The sequence below is a fragment of the Bombina bombina genome, chromosome 5 (assembly GCF_027579735.1).
Source record: "Bombina bombina isolate aBomBom1 chromosome 5, aBomBom1.pri, whole genome shotgun sequence".
Taxonomy (NCBI): domain Eukaryota; kingdom Metazoa; phylum Chordata; class Amphibia; order Anura; family Bombinatoridae; genus Bombina; species Bombina bombina.
The window spans coordinates 310,050,371-310,074,227 of NC_069503.1; the positions used below are offsets into that span (position 1 = coordinate 310,050,371).

General features: G+C 40.8%; 1 protein-coding gene across 1 annotated transcript in view; it reads left to right on the forward strand.

The window, feature by feature from the left end:
- The window catches only part of GLCCI1 (glucocorticoid induced 1), a 474,455-nt gene extending 450,854 nt beyond the window's left edge, over positions 1–23,601 (forward strand). The window contains exon 8 of the mRNA XM_053714094.1: positions 20,987–23,601. Coding sequence (XP_053570069.1) covers positions 20,987–21,356 — 370 coding nt within the window. The 3' untranslated portion in view covers positions 21,357–23,601. The remainder of the gene's footprint in view (positions 1–20,986) is intronic.
- Positions 23,602–23,857: the final 256 nt, after the last annotated feature.

Below are 23,857 nucleotides of genomic sequence, written 5' to 3' on the forward strand. Positions count from 1 at the left end.
TCCGAAGATACAAGTAAATCAGAGGACCAGAGACTCACTCCGTTGGTGGCTGTCCCAGGACAACCTGTCACAAGGGATGACATTCCGCAGACCGGAGTGGGTCATCGTCACGACCGACGCCAGTCTGATGGGCTGGGGCGCGGTCTGGGGATCCCTGAAAGCTCAGGGTCTTTGGTCTCGGGAAGAATCTCTTCTACCGATAAATATTCTGGAACTGAGAGCGATATTCAATGCTCTCAAGGCTTGGCCTCAGCTAGCGAGGGCCAAGTTCATACGGTTTCAATCAGACAACATGACAACTGTTGCGTACATCAACCATCAGGGGGGAACAAGGAGTTCCCTAGCGATGGAAGAAGTGACCAAAATCATTCTATGGGCGGAGTCTCACTCCTGCCACCTGTCTGCTATCCACATCCCAGGAGTGGAAAATTGGGAAGCGGATTTTCTGAGTCGTCAGACATTGCATCCGGGGGAGTGGGAACTCCATCCGGAAATCTTTGCCCAAGTTACTCAGCTGTGGGGCATTCCAGACATGGATCTGATGGCCTCTCGTCAGAACTCCAAAGTTCCTTGCTACGGGTCCAGATCCAGGGATCCCAAGGCGGCTCTAGTGGATGCACTAGTAGCACCTTGGACCTTCAAACTAGCTTATGTGTTCCCGCCGTTTCCTCTCATCCCCAGGCTGGTAGCCAGGATCAATCAGGAGAGGGCGTCGGTGATCTTGATAGCTCCTGCGTGGCCACGCAGGACTTGGTATGCAGATCTGGTGAATATGTCATCGGCTCCACCTTGGAAGCTACCTTTGAGACGAGACCTTCTTGTTCAGGGTCCGTTCGAACATCCGAATCTGGTTTCACTCCAGCTGACTGCTTGGAGATTGAACGCTTGATCTTATCGAAGCGAGGGTTCTCAGATTCTGTTATCGATACTCTTGTTCAGGCCAGAAAGCCTGTAACTAGAAAGATTTACCACAAAATTTGGAAAAAATATATCTGTTGGTGTGAATCTAAAGGATTCCCTTGGGACAAGGTTAAGATTCCTAAGATTCTATCCTTCCTTCAAGAAGGATTGGAAAAAGGACTATCTGCTAGTTCCCTGAAGGGACAGATTTCTGCCTTGTCTGTGTTACTTCACAAAAAGCTGGCAGCTGTGCCAGATGTTCAAGCCTTTGTTCAGGCTCTGGTTAGAATTAAGCCTGTTTACAAACCTTTGACTCCTCCTTGGAGTCTCAACTTAGTTCTTTCAGTTCTTCAGGGGGTTCCGTTTGAACCCTTACATTCCGTTGATATTAAGTTATTATCTTGGAAAGTTTTGTTTTTAGTTGCAATTTCTTCTGCTAGAAGAGTTTCAGAATTATCTGCTCTGCAGTGTTCTCCTCCTTATCTGGTGTTCCATGCAGATAAGGTGGTTTTACGTACTAAACCTGGTTTTCTTCCAAAAGTTGTTTCTAACAAAAACATTAACCAGGAGATTATCGTACCTTCTCTGTGTCCGAAACCAGTTTCAAAGAAGGAACGTTTGTTGCACAATTTGGATGTTGTTCGCGCTCTAAAATTCTATTTAGATGCTACAAAGGATTTTAGACAAACATCTTCCTTGTTTGTTGTTTATTCCGGTAAAAGGAGAGGTCAAAAAGCAACTTCTACCTCTCTCTCTTTTTGGATTAAAAGCATCATCAGATTGGCTTACGAGACTGCCGGACGGCAGCCTCCCGAAAGAATCACGGCTCATTCCACTAGGGCTGTGGCTTCCACATGGGCCTTCAAGAACGAGGCTTCTGTTGATCAGATATGTAGGGCAGCGACTTGGTCTTCACTGCACACTTTTACCAAATTTTACAAGTTTGATACTTTTGCTTCTTCTGAGGCTATTTTTGGGAGAAAGGTTTTGCAAGCCGTGGTGCCTTCCATTTAGGTGACCTGATTTGCTCCCTCCCTTCATCCGTGTCCTAAAGCTTTGGTATTGGTTCCCACAAGTAAGGATGACGCCGTGGACCGGACACACCTATGTTGGAGAAAACAGAATTTATGTTTACCTGATAAATTAATTTATCCAACGGTGTGTCCGGTCCACGGCCCGCCCTGGTTTTTTTAATCAGGTCTGATAATTTATTTTCTTTAACTACAGTCACCACGGTACCATATGGTTTCTCCTATGCAAATATTCCTCCTTAACGTCGGTCGAATGACTGGGGTAGGCGGAGCCTAGGAGGGATCATGTGACCAGCTTTGCTGGGCTCTTTGCCATTTCCTGTTGGGGAAGAGAATATCCCACAATTAAGGATGACGCCGTGGACCGGACACACCGTTGGAGAAAGTAATTTATCAGGTAAACATAAATTCTGTTTTTAGTGCTTTTCTGTGCAGATAAAAATACTGACAGAGACATTCAGCTTCTTCCTGCATGATCCAGGACATCTCTGAAGGGCTCAAAAGGCTTCAAAGTCGTGTTTGAGGAGGGTAACAATCACAGTAGACTGTGGCAGTTGTTGTGACTGTGTTTAAAAAACGTTTTTGTCATTTATTATTCAGTTTTTGTTATTAAGGGGTTAATTATCCATTTGCAAGTGGGTGCAATGCTCTGCTGACTTGTTACATACACTGTAAAAATTTTGTTAGTGTAACTGCCTTTTTTCACTGTTATTTCACATTTTTTCAAAATTTGTTTCTCTTAAAGGCACAGTAACGTTTTTTATATTGCTTGTTAACTTGCTTTAAAGTGTTTTCCAAGCTTGCTAGTCTGTACAAACATGTCTGAAACAGAGGATACTTGTTCATTATGTTTAAAAGCCATGGTGGAGCCCCATAGGAGAATGTGTACTAAATGTATTGATTTCACCTTAAACTATAAAAGAATTGTCACCAGAGGGGTCTGTGGAGGGGGAAGTTATGCCTACTAACTCTCCCCACGTGTCGGACCCTTTGCCTCTCGCTCAAGGGACGCACGCTAATATGGCGCCAAGTACATCAGGGACGCCCATAGCGATTACTTTGCAGGACATGGCTGCAATCATGAATAATACCCTGTCAGAGGTATTATCCAGATTGCCTGAATTGAGAGGCAAGCGCGATAGCTCTGGGGTTATATGAGATACAGAGCGCGTAGATGCTGTAAGAGCCATGTCTGATACTGCGTCTCAATATGCAGAACCTGAGGACGGAGAGCTTCAGTCTGTGGGTGACGTCTCTGATTCGGGGAGACCTGATTCAGAGATTTCTAATTTTAAATTTAAGCTTGAGAACCTCCGTGTATTGCTTGGGGAGGTATTAGCTACTCTGAATGACTGTGACACAATTGCAGTGCCAGAGAAATTGTGTAGGCTGGATAAATACTATGCAGTGATGGTGAGTACTGATGTTTTTCCAATACCTAAAAGGCTTACAGAAATTATTAGTAAGGAGTGGGATAGGCCCGGTGTGCCCTTTTCCCCACCTCCTATATTTAGAAAAATGTTTCCAATAGATGCCACTACACGGGACTTATGGCAGACTGTCCCTAAGGTGGAGGGAGCAGTTTCTACTTTAGCAAAGCGTACCACTATCCCGGTTGAGGACAGTTGTGCTTTTTCAGATCCAATGGATAAAAAATTAGAGGGTTACCTTAGGAAAATGTTTATTCAACAAGGTTTTATTTTACAGCCCCTTGCATGCATTGCCCCTGTCACTGCTGCGGCGGCATTCTGGTTTGAGGCCCTGGAAGAGGCCATCCATACAGCTCCATTGACTGAAATTGTTGACAAGCTTAGAACTCTTAAGCTAGCTAACTCATTTGTTTCTGATGCCATTGTTCATTTGACTAAACTAACGGCTAAGAATTCCGGATTCGCCATCCAGGCGCGTAGGGCGCTATGGCTCAAATCCTGGTCAGCTGATGTGACTTCAAAGTCTAAATTACTCAACATTCCTTTCAAGGGGCAGACCTTATTCGGGCCTGGTTTGAAAGAAATTATTGCTGACATTACTGAAGGTAAGGGTCATACCCTTCCTCAGGACAGGGCCAAATCAAAGGCCAAACGGTCTAATTTTCGTGCCTTTCGAAATTCCAAGGCAGGTGCAGCATTAACTTCCTCCGCTTCAAGACAAGAGGGAACTTTTGCTCAATCTAAGCAGGCCTGGAAACCTAACCAGTCCTGGAACAAAGGCAAGCAGGCCAGAAAGCCTGCTGCTGCCTCTAAGACAGCATGAAGGAACGGCTCCCTATCCGGCGACGGATCTAGTAGGGGGCAGACTTTTTCTCTTCACCCAGGCGTGGGCAAGAGATGTTCAGGATCCCTGGGCGTTGGAGATCATATCTCAGGGATATCTTCTGGACTTCAAAGCTTCCCCTCCACAAGGGAGATTTCATCTTTCAAGGTTATCTGCAAATCAGATAAAGAAAGAGGCATTCCTACGCTGTGTGCAAGACCTCCTAGTAATGGGAGTGATCCATCCAGTTCCGCGGACGGAACAAGGACAGGTTTTTTTTCAATTCTGTTTGTGGTTCCCAAAAAAGAGGGAACCTTCAGACCAATTTTGGATCTAAAGATCTTAAACAAATTCCTCAGAGTTCCATCTTTCAAAATGGAAACTATTCGGACCATCCTACCCATGATCCAAGAGGGTCAGTACATGACCACAGTGGACTTAAAGGATGCCTACCTTCACATACCGATTCACAAAGATCATCATCGGTTCCTAAGGTTTGCCTTTCTAGACAGGCATTACCAATTTGTAGCTCTTCCCTTCGGGTTGGCTACAGCCCCGAGAATCTTTACGAAGGTTCTGGGCTCACTTCTGGCGGTTCTAAGACCGCGAGGCATAGCGGTGGCTCCGTATCTAGACGACATCCTGTTACAGGCGTCAAGCTTTCAAATTGCCAAGTCTCATACAGAGATAGTTCTGGCATTTCTGAGATCGCACGGGTGGAAAGTGAACGAGGAAAAGAGTTCTCTATCCCCACTCACAAGAGTCTCCTTAGGGACTCTTATAGATTCTGTAGAGATGAAAATTTACCTGACGGAGTCCAGGTTATCAAAACTTCTAAATGCTTGCCGTATTCTTCATTCCATTCCGCGCCCTTTGGTGGCTCAGTGTATGGAGGTGATCGGCTTAATGGTAGCGGCAATGGACATAGTGCCATTTGCACGCCTACAATATTCAATGCTCTTCTGGCTTGGCCTCAGTTAGCAACACTGAGGTTCATCAGATTTCAGTCGGACAATATCACGACTGTAGCTTACATCAACCATCAAGGGGGAACCAGGAGTTCCCTAGCGATGTTAGAGGTCTCAAAAATAATTCGCTGGGCAGAGACTCACTCTTGCCACCTGTCAGCAATCCATATCCCAGGCGTGGAGAACTGGGAGGCTGATTTTCTAAGTCATCAGACTTTTCGCCCGGGGGAGTGGGAACTCCATCCGGAGGTGTTTGCTCAGTTGATTCATCGTTGGGGCAAACCAGAGTTGGATCTCATGGCGTCTCGCTAGAACGCCAAGCTTCCTTGTTACGGATCCAGGTCCAGGGACCCAGAAGCGACGCTGATAGATGCTCTAGCAGCGCCTTGGTTCTTCAACCTGGCTTATGTGTTTCCACCGTTTCCTCTGCTCCCTCGACTGATTGCCAAAATCAAACAGGAGAGAGCATCGGTGATTCTAATAGCGCCTGCGTGGCCACGCAGGACCTGGTATGCAGACCTAGTGGACATGTCATCCTTTCCACCATGGACTCTGCCTCTAAGACAGGACCTTCTAATACAAAGTCCTTTCAATCATCCAAATCTAATTTCTCTGAGACTGACTGCATGGAGATTGAACGCTTGATTCTATCAAAGCGTGGCTTCTCCGAGTCAGTCATTGATACCTTAATACAGGCACGAAAGCCTGTTACCAGGAAAATCTATCACAAGATATGGCGTACATATCTTTACTGGTGTGAATCCAAGAATTACTCATGGAGTAAGGTTAGGATTCCTAGGATATTGTCCTTTCTCCAAGAGGCTTTGGACAAAGGATTATCAGCTAGTTCCTTAAAGGGACAGATTTCTGCTCTGTCTATTCTTTTGCACAAGCGTCTGGCAGAAGTTCCAGACGTCCAGGCATTTTGTTTGGTTAGAATTAAGCCTGTGTTTAAACCTGTTGCTCCCCCATGGAGCTTAAACTTGGTTCTTAAAGTTCTTCAAGGAGTTCCGTTTGAACCCCTTCATTCCATTGATATTAAGCTTTTATCTTGGAAAGTTCTGTTTTTGATGGCTATTTCCTCGGCTCGGAGAGTCTCTGAGCTATCTGCCTTACAATGTGATTCTCCTTATCTGATTTTTCATGCAGATAAGGTAGTTCTGCGTACCAAACCTGGGTTTTTACCTAAGGTGGTTTCTAACAAGAATATCAATCAAGAGATTGTTGTTCCATCATTGTGTCCTTATCCTTCTTCAAAGAAGGAACGTCTTTTACATAATCTGGACGTAGTCCGTGCCTTGAAGTTTTACTTACAAGCTACTAAAGATTTTCGTCAAACATCTTCCCTGTTTGTCGTTTATTCTGGACAGAGGAGAGGTCAAAAAGCTTCGGCAACCTCTCTTTCCTTTTGGCTTCGGAGTATTATACGCCTAGCCTATGAGACTGCTGGACAGCAGCCCCCTGAAAGAATTACAGCTCATTCTACTAGAGCTGTGGCTTCCACCTGGGCCTTTAAAAATGAGGCCTCTGTTGAACAGATTTGCAAGGCCGCGACTTGGTCTTCGCTTCACACTTTTTCAAAATTTTACAAATTTGATACTTTTGCTTCTTCGGAGGCTGTTTTTGGGAGAAAGGTTCTTCAGGCAGTGGTTCCTTCCGCTTAATCCCTGCCTTGTCCCTCCCATTATCCGTGTACTTTAGCTTTGGTATTGGTATCCCATAAGTAATGGATGATCCGTGGACTGGATACACTTGAGAAAACATAATTTATGCTTACCTGATAATTTTATTTCTCTTGTAGTGTATCCAGTCCAGGGCCCGCCCTGTCATTTTAAGGCAGGTCTAAAATTTTATTAAACTACAGTCACCACTGCACCCTATGGTTTCTCCTTTCTCTGTTTGTTTCGGTCGAATGACTGGATATGGCAGTTAGGGGAGGAGCTATATAGCAGCTCTGCTGTGGGTGATCCTCTTGCAACTTCCTGTTGGGAAGGAGAATATCCCATAAGTAATGGATGATCCGTGGACTGGATACACTACAAGAGAAATAAATTTATCAGGTAAGCATAAATTATGTTTTTACCAGTTTTTACGTTTTTTCAATCCGGTTTTTTCATTAAGGGGTTAATTGTTTATTTACACACCAACCAAGCCGCTGCAGACGCGGTAATCCCGGCGTGGACAGTGAACGGGGGCGGACTGATCTAAGCAGGCAGGCAACAAGAGACAGGGGTGCTTGCTGTTGTATACGGCCGGTGTGCCGAAAAATAGTCCAAAATGGTAGAATACAGCAGCCCTAAAGCATAAAGAGTCTCAGGGCAAAAAAAGTAAAAATAAAAATACCTTTATTATAACATGGTTAAAATAGTACACAACACCAAACTCCCTGACTAGTTTTGTGCTCAGTTGAGCACTTAATCATAGGGTGAGTTTGGTAGGAGTTAACTCCCCCTATTTAAAGGGACAGACACACCTGTGAGTGAAAAAATAAAACATAATACAAATATATATAAAAAATACAAATGTATATGTATACATCACAAGAATTATTAAAAATTACATGCACTATGTTAATGAAGAAGAAAAGATGAGAAATCAAACATTAAATTGCTTATGCATCCAATTTGGTTATAATGACACCATTAAGCATATAGATAACTTAATGATTTTAAAATGTCAGTAACTAGAATCCATCTACAAAGCAAACTGAATATGCCCAATGCAAATAAACATTTCTAAATTAAGCATGTATTTAAGCAGATGTTAAACAACCTCAAAAGATGATATGGATATTTGTTAATTGTTTATTTGCATAGCTGTACAAAGTTACTAAGGCTTTATGTTACTGTAAAAATTTTGTTACGTTTACTGCTTTTTTACACTGTTTTGCAGAATTTGTGCAGCTTTTTTTCTCTTAAAGGCACAGTACCGTTTTAATTCTAAGTGTTATTTACTTTGATTATAGTGTTTTCCAAGCTTGCTTGTTACATTACTAGCCTGTTTAACGTGTCTGACACCAAGGATAATCCTTGTTCAATATGTTTGGAAGCCATTGTGGAACCCCCTCTTAGAATGTGTCCCAATTGTACTGATATGTCTATAAACTATAAAGAACATATATTAGCATTTAAAAATAGAGCAATAGATGATTCTCAGTCAGAAGTAAATGAGGGTTCGCCATCTAGCTCTCCCCAAGTGTCGCAACCAGTAACGCCCGCTCAAGTGACGCCAAGTACCTCTAGTGCGTCAAATTCTTTTACTTTACAAGACATGACCACAGTTATGAATACAACCCTCACAGAGTTTTATCTAAACTGCCTGGTTTACAAGGAAAGCGGGACAGCTCTGGGTTTAGGAAAAATGCTGAGCTGTCTGACGCTTTAGTAGCCGTATCAGATATGCCCTCACAATGCTCTGAAGTAGGGGTAAGGGATTTGTTATCTGAGGGAGAAATTTCTGATTCAGGAAAGACGCTTCCTCAGACAGATTCTGATATGACGGCCTTTAAATTTAAGCTTGAACACCTCCGCTTATTGCTCAGGGAGGTATTAGCGACTCTAGATGATTGTGACCCTATAGTGGTTCCAGAGAAATTGTGTAAAATGGATAAATACTTAGAGGTTCCTGTTTATACTGATGTTTTTCCAGTCCCTAAGAGGATTGTGAATATTATTACTAGGAGTGGGATAGACCAGGTGTTCCGTTCACTCCCCCTCCTGTTTTTAAGAAAATGTTTCCCATATCTGACACCATGCAGGACTTGTGGCAGACAGTTCCTAAGGTGGAGGGAGCTATTTCTACTCTGTCTAAGTGTACTACTATACCTATCAAAGACCGTTGTGCTTTCAAAGATCCTATGGATAAAAAATTAGAGGATCTCCTGAAGAAAATTTTTGTTCATCAGGGTTTCTTTCATGTAATTAGCAAGAGTCCATGAGCTAGTGACGAATGGGATATACATTCCTACCAGGAGGGGCAAAGTTTTCCAAACCTCAAAATGCCTATAAATACACCCCTCACCACACCCACAAATCAGTTTTACAAACTTTGCCTCCTATGGAGGTGGTGAAGTAAGTTTGTGCTAGATTCTACGTTGATATGCGCTCCGCAACAGGTTGGAGCCCGGTTTTCCTCTCAGCGTGCAGTGAATGTCAGAGGGATGTGAGGAGAGTATTGCCTATTTGAATGCAATGATCTCCTTCTACGGGGTCTATTTCATAGGTTCTCTGTTATCGGTCGTAGAGATTCATCTCTTACCTCCCTTTTCAGATCGACGATATACTCTTATATATATATATATACCATTACCTCTGCTGATTTTCGTTTCAGTACTGGTTTGGCTTTCTACAACATGTAGACGAGTGTCCTGGGGTAAGTAAATCTTATTTTCTGTGACACTCTAAGCTATGGTTGGGCGCTTTTTTTATAAAGTTCTAAATATATGTATTCAAACATTTATTTGCCTTAACTCAGGATTTTCAACATTCCTTATTTTCAGACAGTCAGTTTCATATTTGGGATGATGCATTTGAATCAATCATTTTTTCTTACCTTAAAAAAATTGACTTTTTCCCTGTGGGCTGTTAGGCTCGCGGGGGCTGAAAATGCTTCATTTTATTGCGTCATTCTTGGCGCAGACTTTTTTAGCGCAAAAAAATCTTTTCTGTTTCCGGCATCATACGTGTCGCCGGAAGTTGCGTCATTTTTTACGTTCTTTTGCGCCAAAAATGTCGGCGTTCCGGATGTGGCGTCATTTTTGGCGCCAAAAGCATTTAGGCGCCAAATAATGTCGGCGTCTTATTTGGCGCTAAAAAAATATGGGCGTCGCTTTTGTCTCCACATTATTTAAGTCTCATTTTTCATTGCTTCTGGTTGCTAGAAGCTTGTTCTTTGGCATTTTTTCCCATTCCTGAAACTGTCATTTAAGGAATTTGATCAATTTTGCTTTATATGTTGTTTTTTCTCTTACATATTGCAAGATGTCTCATGTTGCATCTGAGCCAGAAGATACTTAAGGAAAATCGCTGCCTGGTGCTGGAACTACCAAAGCTAAGTGTATCTGCTGTAAACTTTTGGTAGCTGTTCCTCCAGCTGTTGTTTGTATTAAATGTCATGACAAACTTGTTAATGCAGAAAATATTTCCTTTAGTAAAGTACCATTACCTGTTGCAGTTCCATCAACATCTAATGTTCAGAGTGTTCCTGATAACATAAGAGATTTTGTTTCTGAATCTATTAAGAAGGCTATGTCTGTTATTCCTCCTTCTAGTAAACATAAAAAGTCTTTTAAAACTTCTCTTTATCCAGATGAATTTTTAAATGAACATCATCATTCTGATTCTAATGATTCTTCTGGTTCAGAGGATTCTGTTTCAGAGGTTGATGCTGATAAATCTTCATATTTATTTAAAATGGAATTTATTCGTTCTTTACTTAAAGAAGTCCTAATTGCATTAGAAATTGAAGATTCTGGTCCTCTTGATACTAAATCTAAACGTTTAGATAAGGTCTTTAAATCTCCTGCAGTTATTCCAGAAGTTTTTCCTGGTGCTATTTCTGAAGTAATTTCCAGGGAATGGAATAAATTGGGTAATTTATTTACTCCTTCTAAACGTTTTAAGCAATTATATCCTGTGCCGTCTGACAGATTAGCGTTTTGGGACAAAATCCCTAAAGTTGATGGGGCTATCTCTACCCTTGCTAAACGTACTACTATTCCTACGGCAGATGGTACTTCCTTTAAGGATCCTTTAGATAGGAAAATTGAATCCTTTCTAAGAAAAGCTTATTTGTGTTCAGGTAATCTTCTTAGACCTGCTATATCTTTGGCGGATGTTGCTGCAGCTTCAACTTTTTGGTTGGAAACTTTAGCGCAACAAGTAACAGATCATGATTCTCATAACATTATTATTCTTCTTCAACATGCTAATAATTTTATCTGTGATGCCATTTTTGATATTATCAGAGTTGATGTCAGGTTTATGTCTCTAGCTATTTTAGCTAGAAGAGCTTTATGGCTTAAAACTTGGAATGCTGATATGTCTTCTAAATTGACTCTACTTTCCCTTTCTTTCCAGGGTAATAAATTATTTGGTTCTCAGTTGGATTCTATTATCTCAACTGTTACTGGTGGGAAAGGAACTTTTTTACCACAGGATAAAAAATCTAAGGGTAAAAACAGGGCTAATAATCGTTTTCGTTCCTTTCGTTTCAACAAAGAACAAAAGCCTGATCCTTCATCCTCAGGAGCAGTTTCAGTTTGGAAACCATCTCCAGTCTGGAATAAATCCAAGCCTTCTAGAAAAGCAAAGCCAGCTTCTAAGTCCACATGAAGGTGCGGCCCTCATTCCAGCTCAGCTGGTAGGGGGCAGATTACGTTTTTTCAAAGAAATTTTGATAAATTCTGTTCACAATCTTTGGATTCAGAACATTATTTCAGAAGGGTACAGAATTGGTTTCAAGATAAGACCTCCTGCAAAGAGATTCTTTCTTTCCCATGTCCCAGTAAACCCAACGAAAGCTCAAGCATTTCTGAAATGTGTTTCAGATCTAGAGTTGGCTGGAGTAATTATGCCAGTTCCAGTTCTGGAACAGGGGATGGGGTTTTATTCAAATCTCTTCATTGTACCAAAGAAGGAGAATTCCTTCAGACCAGTTCTGGATCTAAAAATATTGAATCGTTATGTAAGGATACCAACATTCAAAATGGTAACTGTAAGGACTATCCTGCCTTTTGTTCAACAAGGGCATTATATGTCTACAATAGATTTACAGGATGCATATCTGCATATTCCGATTCATCCAGATCACTATCAGTTTCTGAGATTCTCTTTCCTAGACAAGCATTACCAGTTTGTGGCTCTGCCGTTTGGCCTAGCAACAGCTCCAAGAATTTTTACAAAAGTTCTCGGTGCCCTTCTATCTGTAATCAGAGAACAGGGTATTGTGGTATTTCCTTATTTGGACGATATCTTGGTACTTGCTCAGTCTTCACATTTAGCAGAATCTCATACGAATCGACTTTTGTTGTTTCTTCAAAATCATGGTTGGAGGATCAATTCACTAAAAAGTTCATTGATTCCTCAGACAAGGGTAACCTTTTTGGGTTTCCAGATAGATTCAGTGTCCATGACTCTGTCTTTGACAGACAAGAGACGTCTAAAATTGATTTCAGCTTGTCGAAACCTTCAGTCACAATCATTCCCTTCGGTAGCCTTATGCATGGAAATTCTAGGTCTTATGACTGCTGCATCGGACGCGATCCCCTTTGCTCGTTTTCACATGCGACCTCTTCAGCTCTGTATGCTGAACCAATGGTGCAGGGATTACACAAAGATATCTCAATTAATATCTTTAAAACCGATTGTACGACACTCTCTGATGTGGTGGACAGATCACCATCGTTTAGTTCAGGGGGCTTCTTTTGTTCTTCCGACCTGGACTGTAATTTCAACAGATGCAAGTCTTACAGGTTGGGGAGCTGTGTGGGGGTCTCTGACGGCACAAGGGGTTTGGGAATCTCAGGAGGTGAGATTACCGATCAATATTTTGGAACTCCGTGCATTTTTTAGAGCTCTTCAGTCTTGGCCTCTTCTGAAGAGAGAATCGTTCATTTGTTTTCAGACAGACAATGTCACAACTGTGGCATACATCAATCATCAAGGAGGGACTCACAGTCCTCTGGCTATGAAAGAAGTATCTCGAATTCTGGTTTGGGCGGAATCCAGCTCCTGTCTAATCTCTGCGGTTCATATTCCAGGAATAGACAATTGGGAAGCGGATTATCTCAGTCGCCAAACGTTGCATCCGGGTGAATGGTCTCTTCACCCAGAGGTATTTCTTCAGATTGTTCAAATGTGGGAACTTCCAGAAATAGATCTGATGGCTTCTCATCTAAACAAGAAACTTCCCAGGTATCTGTCCAGATCCCGGGATCCTCAGGCGGAGGCAGTGGATGCATTATCACTTCCTTGGAAGTATCATCCTGCCTATATCTTTCCGCCTCTAGTTCTTCTTCCAAGAGTAATCTCCAAGATTCTGAAGGAATGCTCGTTTGTTCTGCTGGTAGCTCCAGCATGGCCTCACAGGTTTTGGTATGCGGATCTTGTCCGGATGGCCTCTTGCCAACCGTGGACTCTTCCGTTAAGACCAGACCTTCTGTCGCAAGGTCCTTTTTTCCATCAGGATCTCAAATCCTTAAATTTAAAGGTATGGAGATTGAACGCTTGATTCTTGGTCAAAGAGGTTTCTCTGACTCTGTGATTAATACTATGTTACAGGCTCGTAAATCTTATAGAGTCTGGAAGACTTATATTTCTTGGTGTCTTTCTCATCATTTTTCCTGGCATTCTTTTAGAATTCCGAGAATTTTACACTTTCTTCAGGATGGTTTAGATAAAGGTTTGTCCGCAAGTTCCTTGAAAGGTCAAATCTCTGCTCTTTCTGTTCTTTTTCACAGAAAGATTGCTAATCTTCCTGATATTCATTGTTTTGTACAAGCCTTGGTTCGTATAAAACCTGTCATTAAGTCAATTTCTCCTCCTTGGAGTTTGAATTTGGTTCTGGGGGCTCTTCAAGCTCCTCCGTTTGAACCTATGCATTCATTGGACATTAAATTACTTTCTTGGAAAGTTTTGTTCCTTTTGGCCATCTCTTCTGCCAGAAGAGTCTCTGAATTGTCTGCTCTTTCTTGTGAGTCTCCTTTTCTGATTTTTCATCAGGATAAGGCAGTGTTGCGAACTTCTTTTGAATTTTTACCTAAGGTTGTGAATTCCATGCCCTAATCCTAAGAATTCTAAGGAGAAATCATTGCATTCTTTGGATGTTGTTAGAGCTTTGAAATATTATGTTGAAGCTACTAAGAATTTCCGAAAGACTTCTAGTCTATTTGTCATCTTTTCCGGTTCTAGAAAAGGCCAGAAAGCTTCTGCCATTTCTTTGGCATCTTGGTTGAAATCTTTAATTCATCATGCCTATGTTGAGTCGGGTAAAACTCCGCCTCAGAGGATTACAGCTCATTCGACTAGGTCAGTTTCTACTTCCTGGGCGTTTAAGAATGAAGCTTCGGTTGATCAGATTTGCAAAGCAGCAACTTGGTCTTCTTTGCATACTTTTACTAAATTCTACCATTTTGATGTGTTTTCTTCTTCTGAAGCAGTTTTTGGTAGAAAAGTACTTCAGGCAGCTGTTTCAGTTTGAATCTTCTGCTTATGTTTTCATTTAAACTTTATTTTGGGTGTGGATTATTTTCAGCAGGAATTGGCTGTCTTTATTTTATCCCTCCCTCTCTAGTGACTCTTGAGTGGAAAGATCCACATCTTGGGTAGTCCCAATACGTGACTAGCTCATGGACTCTTGCTAATTACATGAAATAAAACATAATTTATGTAAGAACTTACCTGATAAATTCATTTCTTTCATATTAGCAAGAGTCCATGAGGCCCACCCTTTTTTGTGGTGGTTATGATTTTTTTGTATAAAGCACAATTATTCCAATTCCTTATTTTTTATGCTTTCGCACTTTTTTCTTATCACCCCACTTCTTGGCTATTCGTTAAACTGATTTGTGGGTGTGGTGAGGGGTGTATTTATAGGCATTTTGAGGTTTGGGAAACTTTGCCCCTCCTGGTAGGAATGTATATCCAATACGTCACTAGCTCATGGACTCTTGCTAATATGAAAGAAATGAATTTATCAGGTAAGTTCTTACATAAATTATGTTTTTTCTCTCCAACCTATTGCGTGCATTGTTCCTGTAACTACTGCAGCTGCTTTCTGGTCTGAGGCTCTAGAAGAGGCTCTTCAGATGGAGACTCCATTAGAAGAGATTATGGACAGAATTAAGGCCCTTAAGTTGGCTAATTCTTTTATTACAAATGCCACATTTCAACTGGCTAAATTAGCGGCAAATAATTCAGGTTTTTCCATTTTAGCACGCAGGGCGTTATGGCTTAAGTCCTGGTCTGCTGATGTGTCATCTAAATCTAAACTTTTGAAAATCCCTTTCAAAGGAAAGACCCTATTCGGGCCTGAACTGAAAGAGATTATTTCAGATATCACTGGAGGGAAAGGTCATGACCTTCCTCAGGATAGATCAAATAAGATGAGGACCAAACAAAATAATTTTCGTTCCTTTCAGAACTTTAAGAGTGGTCCCGCTTCAGCTTCCTCTGCTGCAAGGCAAGAGGGGAATTTTGCCCAATCCAAGTCAGTCTGGAGACCTAACCAGGCTTGGAACAAGGGTAAACAGGCCAAGAAGCCTGCAGCTGCCTCTAAGACAGCATGAAGGGGTAGCCCCCGATCCGGGACCGGATCTAGTAGGGGCAGACTCTCTCTCTCTTCGCTCAGGCTTGGGCAAGAGATGTTCACGATCCCTGGGCTTTAGAGATTGTGTCCCAGGGATATCTTCTGGAATTCAAAGACTCCCTTCCAAGGGGGAGATTTCACATTTCTCGATTGTCTGTAAACCAGACAAAGAGAGAGGCGTTCTTACGCTGTGTAGAAGACCTACATACCATGGGGGTAATCTGCCCAGTCCCAAAAGAGGAACAGGGGCTAGGTTGTTACTCCAACCTGTGGTTCCCAAAAAAGAGGGAACTTTCAGCCTAATCTTGGATCTCAAAATTCTAAACAAGTTCCTCAAAGTTCCATCATTCAAGATGGAGACTATTCGGACTATTCTACCTCTGATCCAGGAGGGTCAATATATGACTACCCGGGACTTAAAGGATGCGTATCTACACATCCCTATTCACAGAAATCATCATCAATTTCTCAGTATTTTCACGAAGGTGCTCGGGTCCCTTCTGGCGGTTCTACGACCATGGGGCATAGCAGTGGCACCTTATCTAGACGACATCTTAATTCAGGCGTCGACATTCCAGCTAGCCAAGTCTCACACGGACATTGTGTTGACTTTTCTGAGATCTCACGGGTGGAAGGTGAACATAAAAAAGAGTTCTCTCTTCCCTCTTACAAGAGTTTCCTTTCTAGGGACTCTGATAGATTCGGTAGAAATTAAAATATTTCTGACGGAGGTCAGAAAATCAAAACTCTTAACCACTTGCCGAGCTCTTGTGGCTCAATGTATGTAGGTAATCGGACTCATGGTAGCGGAAATGGACATAGTTCCTTTTGCCCGCCTACACCTCAGACCACTGCAACTATGCATGCTCAAACATTGGAATTGGGATTATGCAGATTTATCTCCTCAACTGCATCTGGACCAGGAGACCAGAGATTCTCTTCTCTAGTAGTTGTCTCAGGACCACCTGTCTCAGGGAATGTACTTCCGCAGGCCAGAGTGGCTCATTGTAACGACAGAGGACCAAGGAGTTCTCTAGCGATGATGGAGGTAACCAAAATAATCCGATGGGCAGAGGATCATTCTTGCCATCTCTCAGCAATCCACATCCCAGGAGTAGAGAACTGGGAGGCGGATTTCCTAAGTCGTCAGACTTTACATGCGGGGGAGTGGGAACTCCATCCGGAGGTATTTGCCCACCTGATTCAGCTATGGCACATACCAGAATTGGATCTGATGGCGTCCCGTCAGAATGCCAATCTTCCTCGTTACGGGTCCAGGTCCCGGGATCCCAAGGCGCTACTGATAGATGCTCTAGCAGTGCCTTGGTCCTTCAATCTGGCCTATGTATTTCCACCGTTTCCTCTCCTCCCACGTCTGGTTGCCAGAATCAAGCAGGACAGAGCTTTGGTGATTCTGATAGCACCTGCGTGGCCACGCAGGACTTGGTATGCAGACCTAGTGGACATGTCCTCGGTTTCACCGTGGACTTTGCCAATGAGGCGGGACCTTCTATTCCAAGGTCCGTTCACGCATCCAAATCTAATTTCTCTGCGTCTGACTGCTTGGTGATTGAACGCCTGATTCTATCAAAGCGTGGTTTCTCTGAGTCGGTCATTGATACCCTGATTCAGGCTAGTAAGCCTGTCACCAGGAAGATCTATCATAAGATTTGGCGCAAATATCTTTATTGGTGTGAATCCAAAGGTTACTCGTGGAGTAAAATTAGGATTCCTAGAATATTGTCTTTTCTCCAAAAAGGTTTGGAGAAGGGATTATCAGCTAGTTCCCTAAAAGGGCAAATATTTGCTTTGTCTATTCTACTACACAAACGTCTGGCAGATGTCCCAGATGTTCAAGCATTTAGTCAGGCTTTGGTCAGAATTAAGCCTGTATTTAAGCCTGTTGCTCCGCCTTGGAGCCTAAACTTAGTCCTTAAAGTTCTTCAAGGGGTTCCGTTTGAACCTATGCATTCCATAGATATTAAGCTTCTATCTTGGAAAGTTTTGTTTTTAGTAGCTATCTCTTCGGCTCGAAGAGTTTCTGAGCTATCTGCTTTACAATGTGTTTCCCCTTACCTTGTTTTCCATGCAGATAAGGTGGTTTTGCATACTAAACCTGGGTTTCTTCCTAAGGTTGTTTCTAATAAGAATATCAATCAAGAGATTGTTGTTCCTTCTCTATGTCCTAATCCTTCATCAAAGAAGGAACGTCTGTTACACAATCTTAATGTGGTTTGTGCTTTAAAGTTTTACTTACAAGCAACTAAAGATTTTCGTCAAACATCTTCAGTGTTTGTTGTTTATTCTGGTAAACGGAGAGGTCAAAGGGCTACGGCTACCTCTCTCTCCTTTTGGCTGAAAAGCATCATCCGTTTTGGCCTATGAGACTGCTGGACAGCAGCCTCCTGAAAGAATTACTGCTCATTCTACTAGAGCTGTGGCTTCCACATGGGCTTTTAAAAATGAGGCTTCTGTTGAACAGATTTGTAAGGCGGCGACTTGGTCTTTGCTTCATACTTTTTCCAAATTTTACAAATTCGATAATTTTGCTTCTTTAGAGGCTATTTTTGGGAGAAAGGTTCTACAAGCAGTGGTGCCTTCCGTTTAAGGTCCCTGTCTTGTCCCTCCCTTCATCCGTGTCCTAAAGCTTTGGTATTGGTATCCCACAAGTAAGGATGAATCCGTGGACTCGATACATCTTACAAGAGAAAACATAATTTATGCTTACCTGATAAATTTATTTCTCCTGTGATGTATCGAGTCCACGGGCCGCCCTGTTTTTTAAGACAGGCATATATATTTTTATTTTTAAACTTTCAGTCACCACTGCACCCTTTAGTTTCTCCTTTTTCTTCCTAGCCTTCAGTCGGTTGGAGCTAAGGGGCGAGCTATATAGACAGCTTTGCTGTGGGTGCTCTCTTTGCCACTTCCTGTAGGGGAGGAGAATATCCCACAAGTAAGGATGAATCCGTGGACTCGATACATCACAAGAGAAATAAATTTATCAGGTAAGCATAAATTATGTTTTCCACCTGGGTGCTAATCTTTTTTTTAAGTTTTTTTAAGTTTTTTTTTTTTTTGGGGGGGGGGGGAAATGTAACTTTTTTTTTTTTCTTTTCAGATCCCCAAGACTTACACTGTTGGAAAGGTTAGGTTATTACCTTTCCAATGGTGGGTCTTGGGGGGTCTGTAGATGCTTATATGCCTGAGATGAATAAAGTTGCGCAGTGACGTCATCATGCGTGACGTCACCGCGCATATATATAAATATAAATAAAGTTGTGCGGTGACGTCATCATGCGTGACATCACTGTGCATAACGTAAAGCCCAGGCAATGCCTGTCACTATGCAGGGAAGGAGCGGGTGGGAGCCTCCAGATCTCCCTCAAGGTGGGAGAGTTCTAGCGACGGCTCTGAGCCGTCGTTTGCACCAGAGTGGGAAACTCTGCGACGGCTCAGAGCCGTCGTTGGCACTCAAGGGGTTTAGTAATGGAGTGGCTTATCAAACTGTTATATTAAACACACACAAATTAGAAATAAAATTTTGGGTCCTACATTTTTTTGCTGTTGTACTATTGCCTGGTTTTAGCATGCAACCTGTGTTTTTGATTGCCATTACCTGAAGAATGTTGGTTTTATTATTTGGGAACAAGCTCCCGATCTGGGCTGCATTTAGGCACTCAGCTGAATAGCATTGTCAATCTGTTGAATCTAACTAGTGAGCCTTTTGTGATTGGATGCCATATGCAGCCCAGATAATGATGTCATCAGTGGGCTGAGCTTGGCAGCCATTTCAATGTGGCATGAAACCATATTCATTTTAAAAAAAACTTTTTTACCATTCCTGCTGAATGATATAGAAAAGATGCAGGAGGCTATTTGCATCTTAATCTAAGGTAAGACTTTAAGATGACCAAGGTATAGACTTTCCCTTTAATCATGAGGATTTTGTCGACACATTGGAATTTAGCTCTGGTAAGCATATGTTTTGTAAAATGGAAGAATCCTGCAAATAAGGGTGCCCTTCTGTACGTTGCATCTGTGCCAAGGCCCAGGCTTGTTCAAATGCTTCCTATTGCATTTTTTTAATGTGTGGTATATTTTCACTATATATCTGGACTTTGTGGGGGAAAAAGGGGGTTGGGTTTACTGTCCCCATCTTTTCTTCATTGGTTTTTGGATTCTCGTATCTTTATTTGAACGTAGAGAGTTAGGTCAACCAGTGCCGAGAGCATGCTAAGGCACTGTGGCTGAGCTCTGTAGCAACCCAAGGGTTGCAGTTTCGATCCCCGGCGTGGTCCACTCAGCCTTTCATCCTTCCAAGGTTTATAAAATGAGCAGCACCTTGAGACCTTTACAGGTGATTAGCCTCGCTTTACAAGTACCCAATACATACATTCAATACATACAATACAGAGCCAGAAGACACTGTAAAACAAGTCTTTAAAGCATAACATTTTAAAAAACTTTTCAATTTACCTCTATTATCAAATGTGTTTCTTTCTCTTGATATTCTTTCTTGATGGAGCAGGAATGCATTACTGGGAACTAGCTGAATACATCTGGAAAGCCAATGAGAAAAAGCATATATGTACAGCAATACATCAGCAGCTAGCTCCCAGTTCCTGAGCCTACCTAGGTATGCTTTTTAACAAAGGATTCCAAGAGAACTATGCAAATTAGATAGTTTAAGTATAATGAAAAGTTGTTTAAAATGACATGGTCTATCTGAATAATGAAATAAAATTAAAATTTTGGGTTTCATGTCCCTTTTAAAGACACTATCACACTCTAGACAGTAGGCTTAATGTGCAGTTCTGAAAGGATGACTTTTAAGGTCAATGGTTGTCTCAGTCTAAAATTAAGTCCAGCAAAGTTGTTACGAGTGGCACATTGTGAACTTGTGAAGTAGGTTCATCACTATTGGCCTTGACCATTTATGTATATACTTATTTAATGGTAAATGTATACAGTTTGATCATTAGAAAAACTACATTGAAAAGTGTTTTATTTTTATCTTTTTTTGTTTCTTCTTGCAATGCTTTAGCAGATGTTTTTTATATATATAATTAAGTGTACATTGCATAGAGAGCTGCTTCCAGAAGACCAGAAGTCTAAGTGGAATGCTATAAAAGCAGATGGCAAGAGTTGTGGAAATAAATCCAGCATAAATCGTGATTGCGCTCAAGGGATCATGTTTACTTTCAACTCGTAATACGAATGATAAGCCTGATGAGCTCAAACACCCTTGATAACCCTCTTATCGCTTGTGCGCAAACATATGTGCTCCACTCGTAATCTGGCCCCATAATTGGTTATCAGTGGCAGGTTTTCTAAGGAATCTTATCACTAAATTGCAGATATGGAAGATGTTCATTTCAACCAATCTTTCATGTTTCATTAATATTATAGCTATTTCTTTGTACTTATCATATTTTAAATATAAATATGGTTTACACTGGGCAGTCTAGTAATTTTGTTTTTTATGAATAATGCATTCAAAACCTTCTTTCTTTTTTTTTCATTCAGGTCCCGTCAACCAGCCTCTACAGCTCTCTTTTCGTGCCCTGACAAAAACAAGGTTAATTTCATCCCTACAGGATCAGCTTTTTGTCCTGTAAAATTACTAGGGCCCTTGTTGCCTGCTTCAGATTTAACTCTCAAAAACTCTTCAAATCCCATTCAGATTACACCTGTGAGCACTATGACTGTTGAATACCTTTCATCTCAGGTTTCCTGCTCGTCTCTTTCTGAGAACGCCACCAGCACAGTAGACAGCTATGAGGCTAATGGTCATCCATCACTCCAGGACCATAAGCTTGAGATAGAGATGCCTGTTGAAGATCAGGTATCATCCACAAATGCAGCGGCTGCTTCTCTTAACCATGTTTTACTGTAATTTACAGCAGAGCTGGCCTCTGCATCTGAACAAGCTAACTTCAGTCAAGATCACCGACATCTGCATTTGACCAGCTACAAATACAATCCTAAAAAATAATGCTTAGTGCAAACTATAATTTCTGCCAATGTGTATCTTGGAGTGGGACTGAAGCATATTCTTTTTCTTTTTAAGCTGTAAATTGTTAAAGTATATGGTTATCACAGTTTGATTTCAGTGTAGACTATGCATTTCAAAGTATGTCTGACCAGGTAAATTTTACTCTTTGTGTTCAAAATGTGCAGCATTATTTTCACAAAATCAAACGCCTGTTCAATCAGAAAAATGTACTTGCTTTGTTGTGACTTCTGGCAAATACTATAGTTCACAATGATGTTTACAGTTGATACGGGGGGTTTCCTCTGTTTGGTGAAGAAAGCATCTGTTGTGCACAATTCTTGCATCACAGATCCCTCTGGCACTTAAGTTTATTTTTGCATCTTGTTTTAAACACTTGATTACCCCACAAATTGCACAGATCCCATCCTAAGATAAAGCTTTCAGGTACTTCTGTTGAACCGTAAACTCAGGTAACTTGGAATGTAAACCACACTGGGAAAACCCAATCCTTATGACTCTAAAAGCAACTCAAGAGTTGCACACCTCTTCATTTTTTCCCCCTCAAAACATTCCACAATTTGGGGTCAAATCCACTTGGAAGGTCCTGGATAAGGATCATCAGACAAAAACCAGCAATCCTTGTATAGAAAGTAATTGAATTTAAATTTAATTTAATTTTTTTCATGTGTCTGTACTTTACTTTAGAATGCTTATTCTGACTCCATCAAGGATGCAGGTTATTTATATAAAACTAAGCATTCCAGTTTGACAGTTTATTCCATGGAGACCGAGTTGTTTAAAACGCTCACTTATGTTTCCCTGCACATCTTTCTCTAAACTCTTCCACACCCTGCTGACCTAACCCTTTTTTTTAATATAAAGATAGTTTTTTTTTTTATATATATATAAACCTGTAAAATAACAGGTTGCCCTTGATAAAGGAAACAAAGTTAATGTTTAGTTTCTCTCTGGGAATGTGAAATTTGATGATGCATCAATGGTCAAATTAATTTGGCATTTTGATAAATAGCACAAGCAATACTTAATTTCCTGCTGATCAAAATGTCTAAAATTAATATTATGTTAAAATTACTAATTAATTTAAGTAGAGTTATATACAAACATTGTCGTTTGTGATATATGCATCTTTTTTTTCTGCCCCCTCCCCCACCCCCAAGTTGTGGTGTTTTTCCTTATAAAATGATTTTACACAAATTTAGATAATATAACATAAGCACAGTTAATAGATAAATTGCCAGTAGGTATTGCATAAATTGTTTCCTGCTGTAAACGTTTCCTTTTTACTTGCCAAATTATTTGCCTGTCATTCAATAGGAGAATGTTTGTACTGTATGTGACCACACATTCATATTTGAAGTTTGACTCCAAAAATATTTCCCATTTAAAAAGTTGCCTTATCTCTTACTAATTACTTCCTTTTGCCCAGAAGTTGTATTTAATGAATGTGCTACTGTACAGTGCAGTATATATGATAATAGAGATTTCAATATTTAAGTTTTCTATTTATATTTTTATATGTTTAAGCAAATTAAATCTCTTGGTGTAAAGCTGTTTATACAGTATTTAGAAACACTGGAGAAAACGGCGCTAATGTCAACTTATCTCAGGTCCTTGCAAATATTAATCATTATTGTTAGACTCTGGGAAGTTAAAATGGAATTGGGAAGTGAAGCTGATTTTCTTTCAAGGTTAATTATGCCATTTCCAATGTTATTTTAGTTCTTAATGTTGACTAATAAATTAAGGATGATAGTTTCCTTCATGCATATTTTACATGAATAAACAGTCATATCATTTTCTTTGAGAAACTAAATATTAGCTTTCTGTGCACATTTTATGTCATCTGCATTTTCATTGTTTTGAATCAAGGTTGTAAAGAAATTTATTCAAATGCTATGTATATGTCCTAGTTCTCATTTAAGTATAAACAGATGTAGAATTTTTGTTAAATATTGCTAAAATATTTGTACATAGTTATACTGTTATTTCTAGCCAATGTGCTTAACAGTATTCCAGTTACCACACAATATTGCTTGAGCAAAGGAGTGTGTGGCTTTTGTTTTGTATTTTTTCAGTAGAGAGGTTCTTGTGTCTTTATTTAAATAAAGTTGTAGAAAAAAGTAAATTTGTTTATTGTGTTTGTTTAACTATTTTATTGTCTTATGTTTTTTTGTTTTAAATGGAAGACCATAAATGATTAAAAAAAAAAGATGGTCAGTGAATGAGCTAATACTTGTCTAACCGTTGTAGCACTCACTTATACTTTTTTTATGTTTTTATAAAGGGACCGGAGAGAAATCATTCAGCTGGGTATAAAAACCTTATATACTATCTGCTACATTCTATCATTCTGACACTTTGATGGACTTCTGCACCAGATG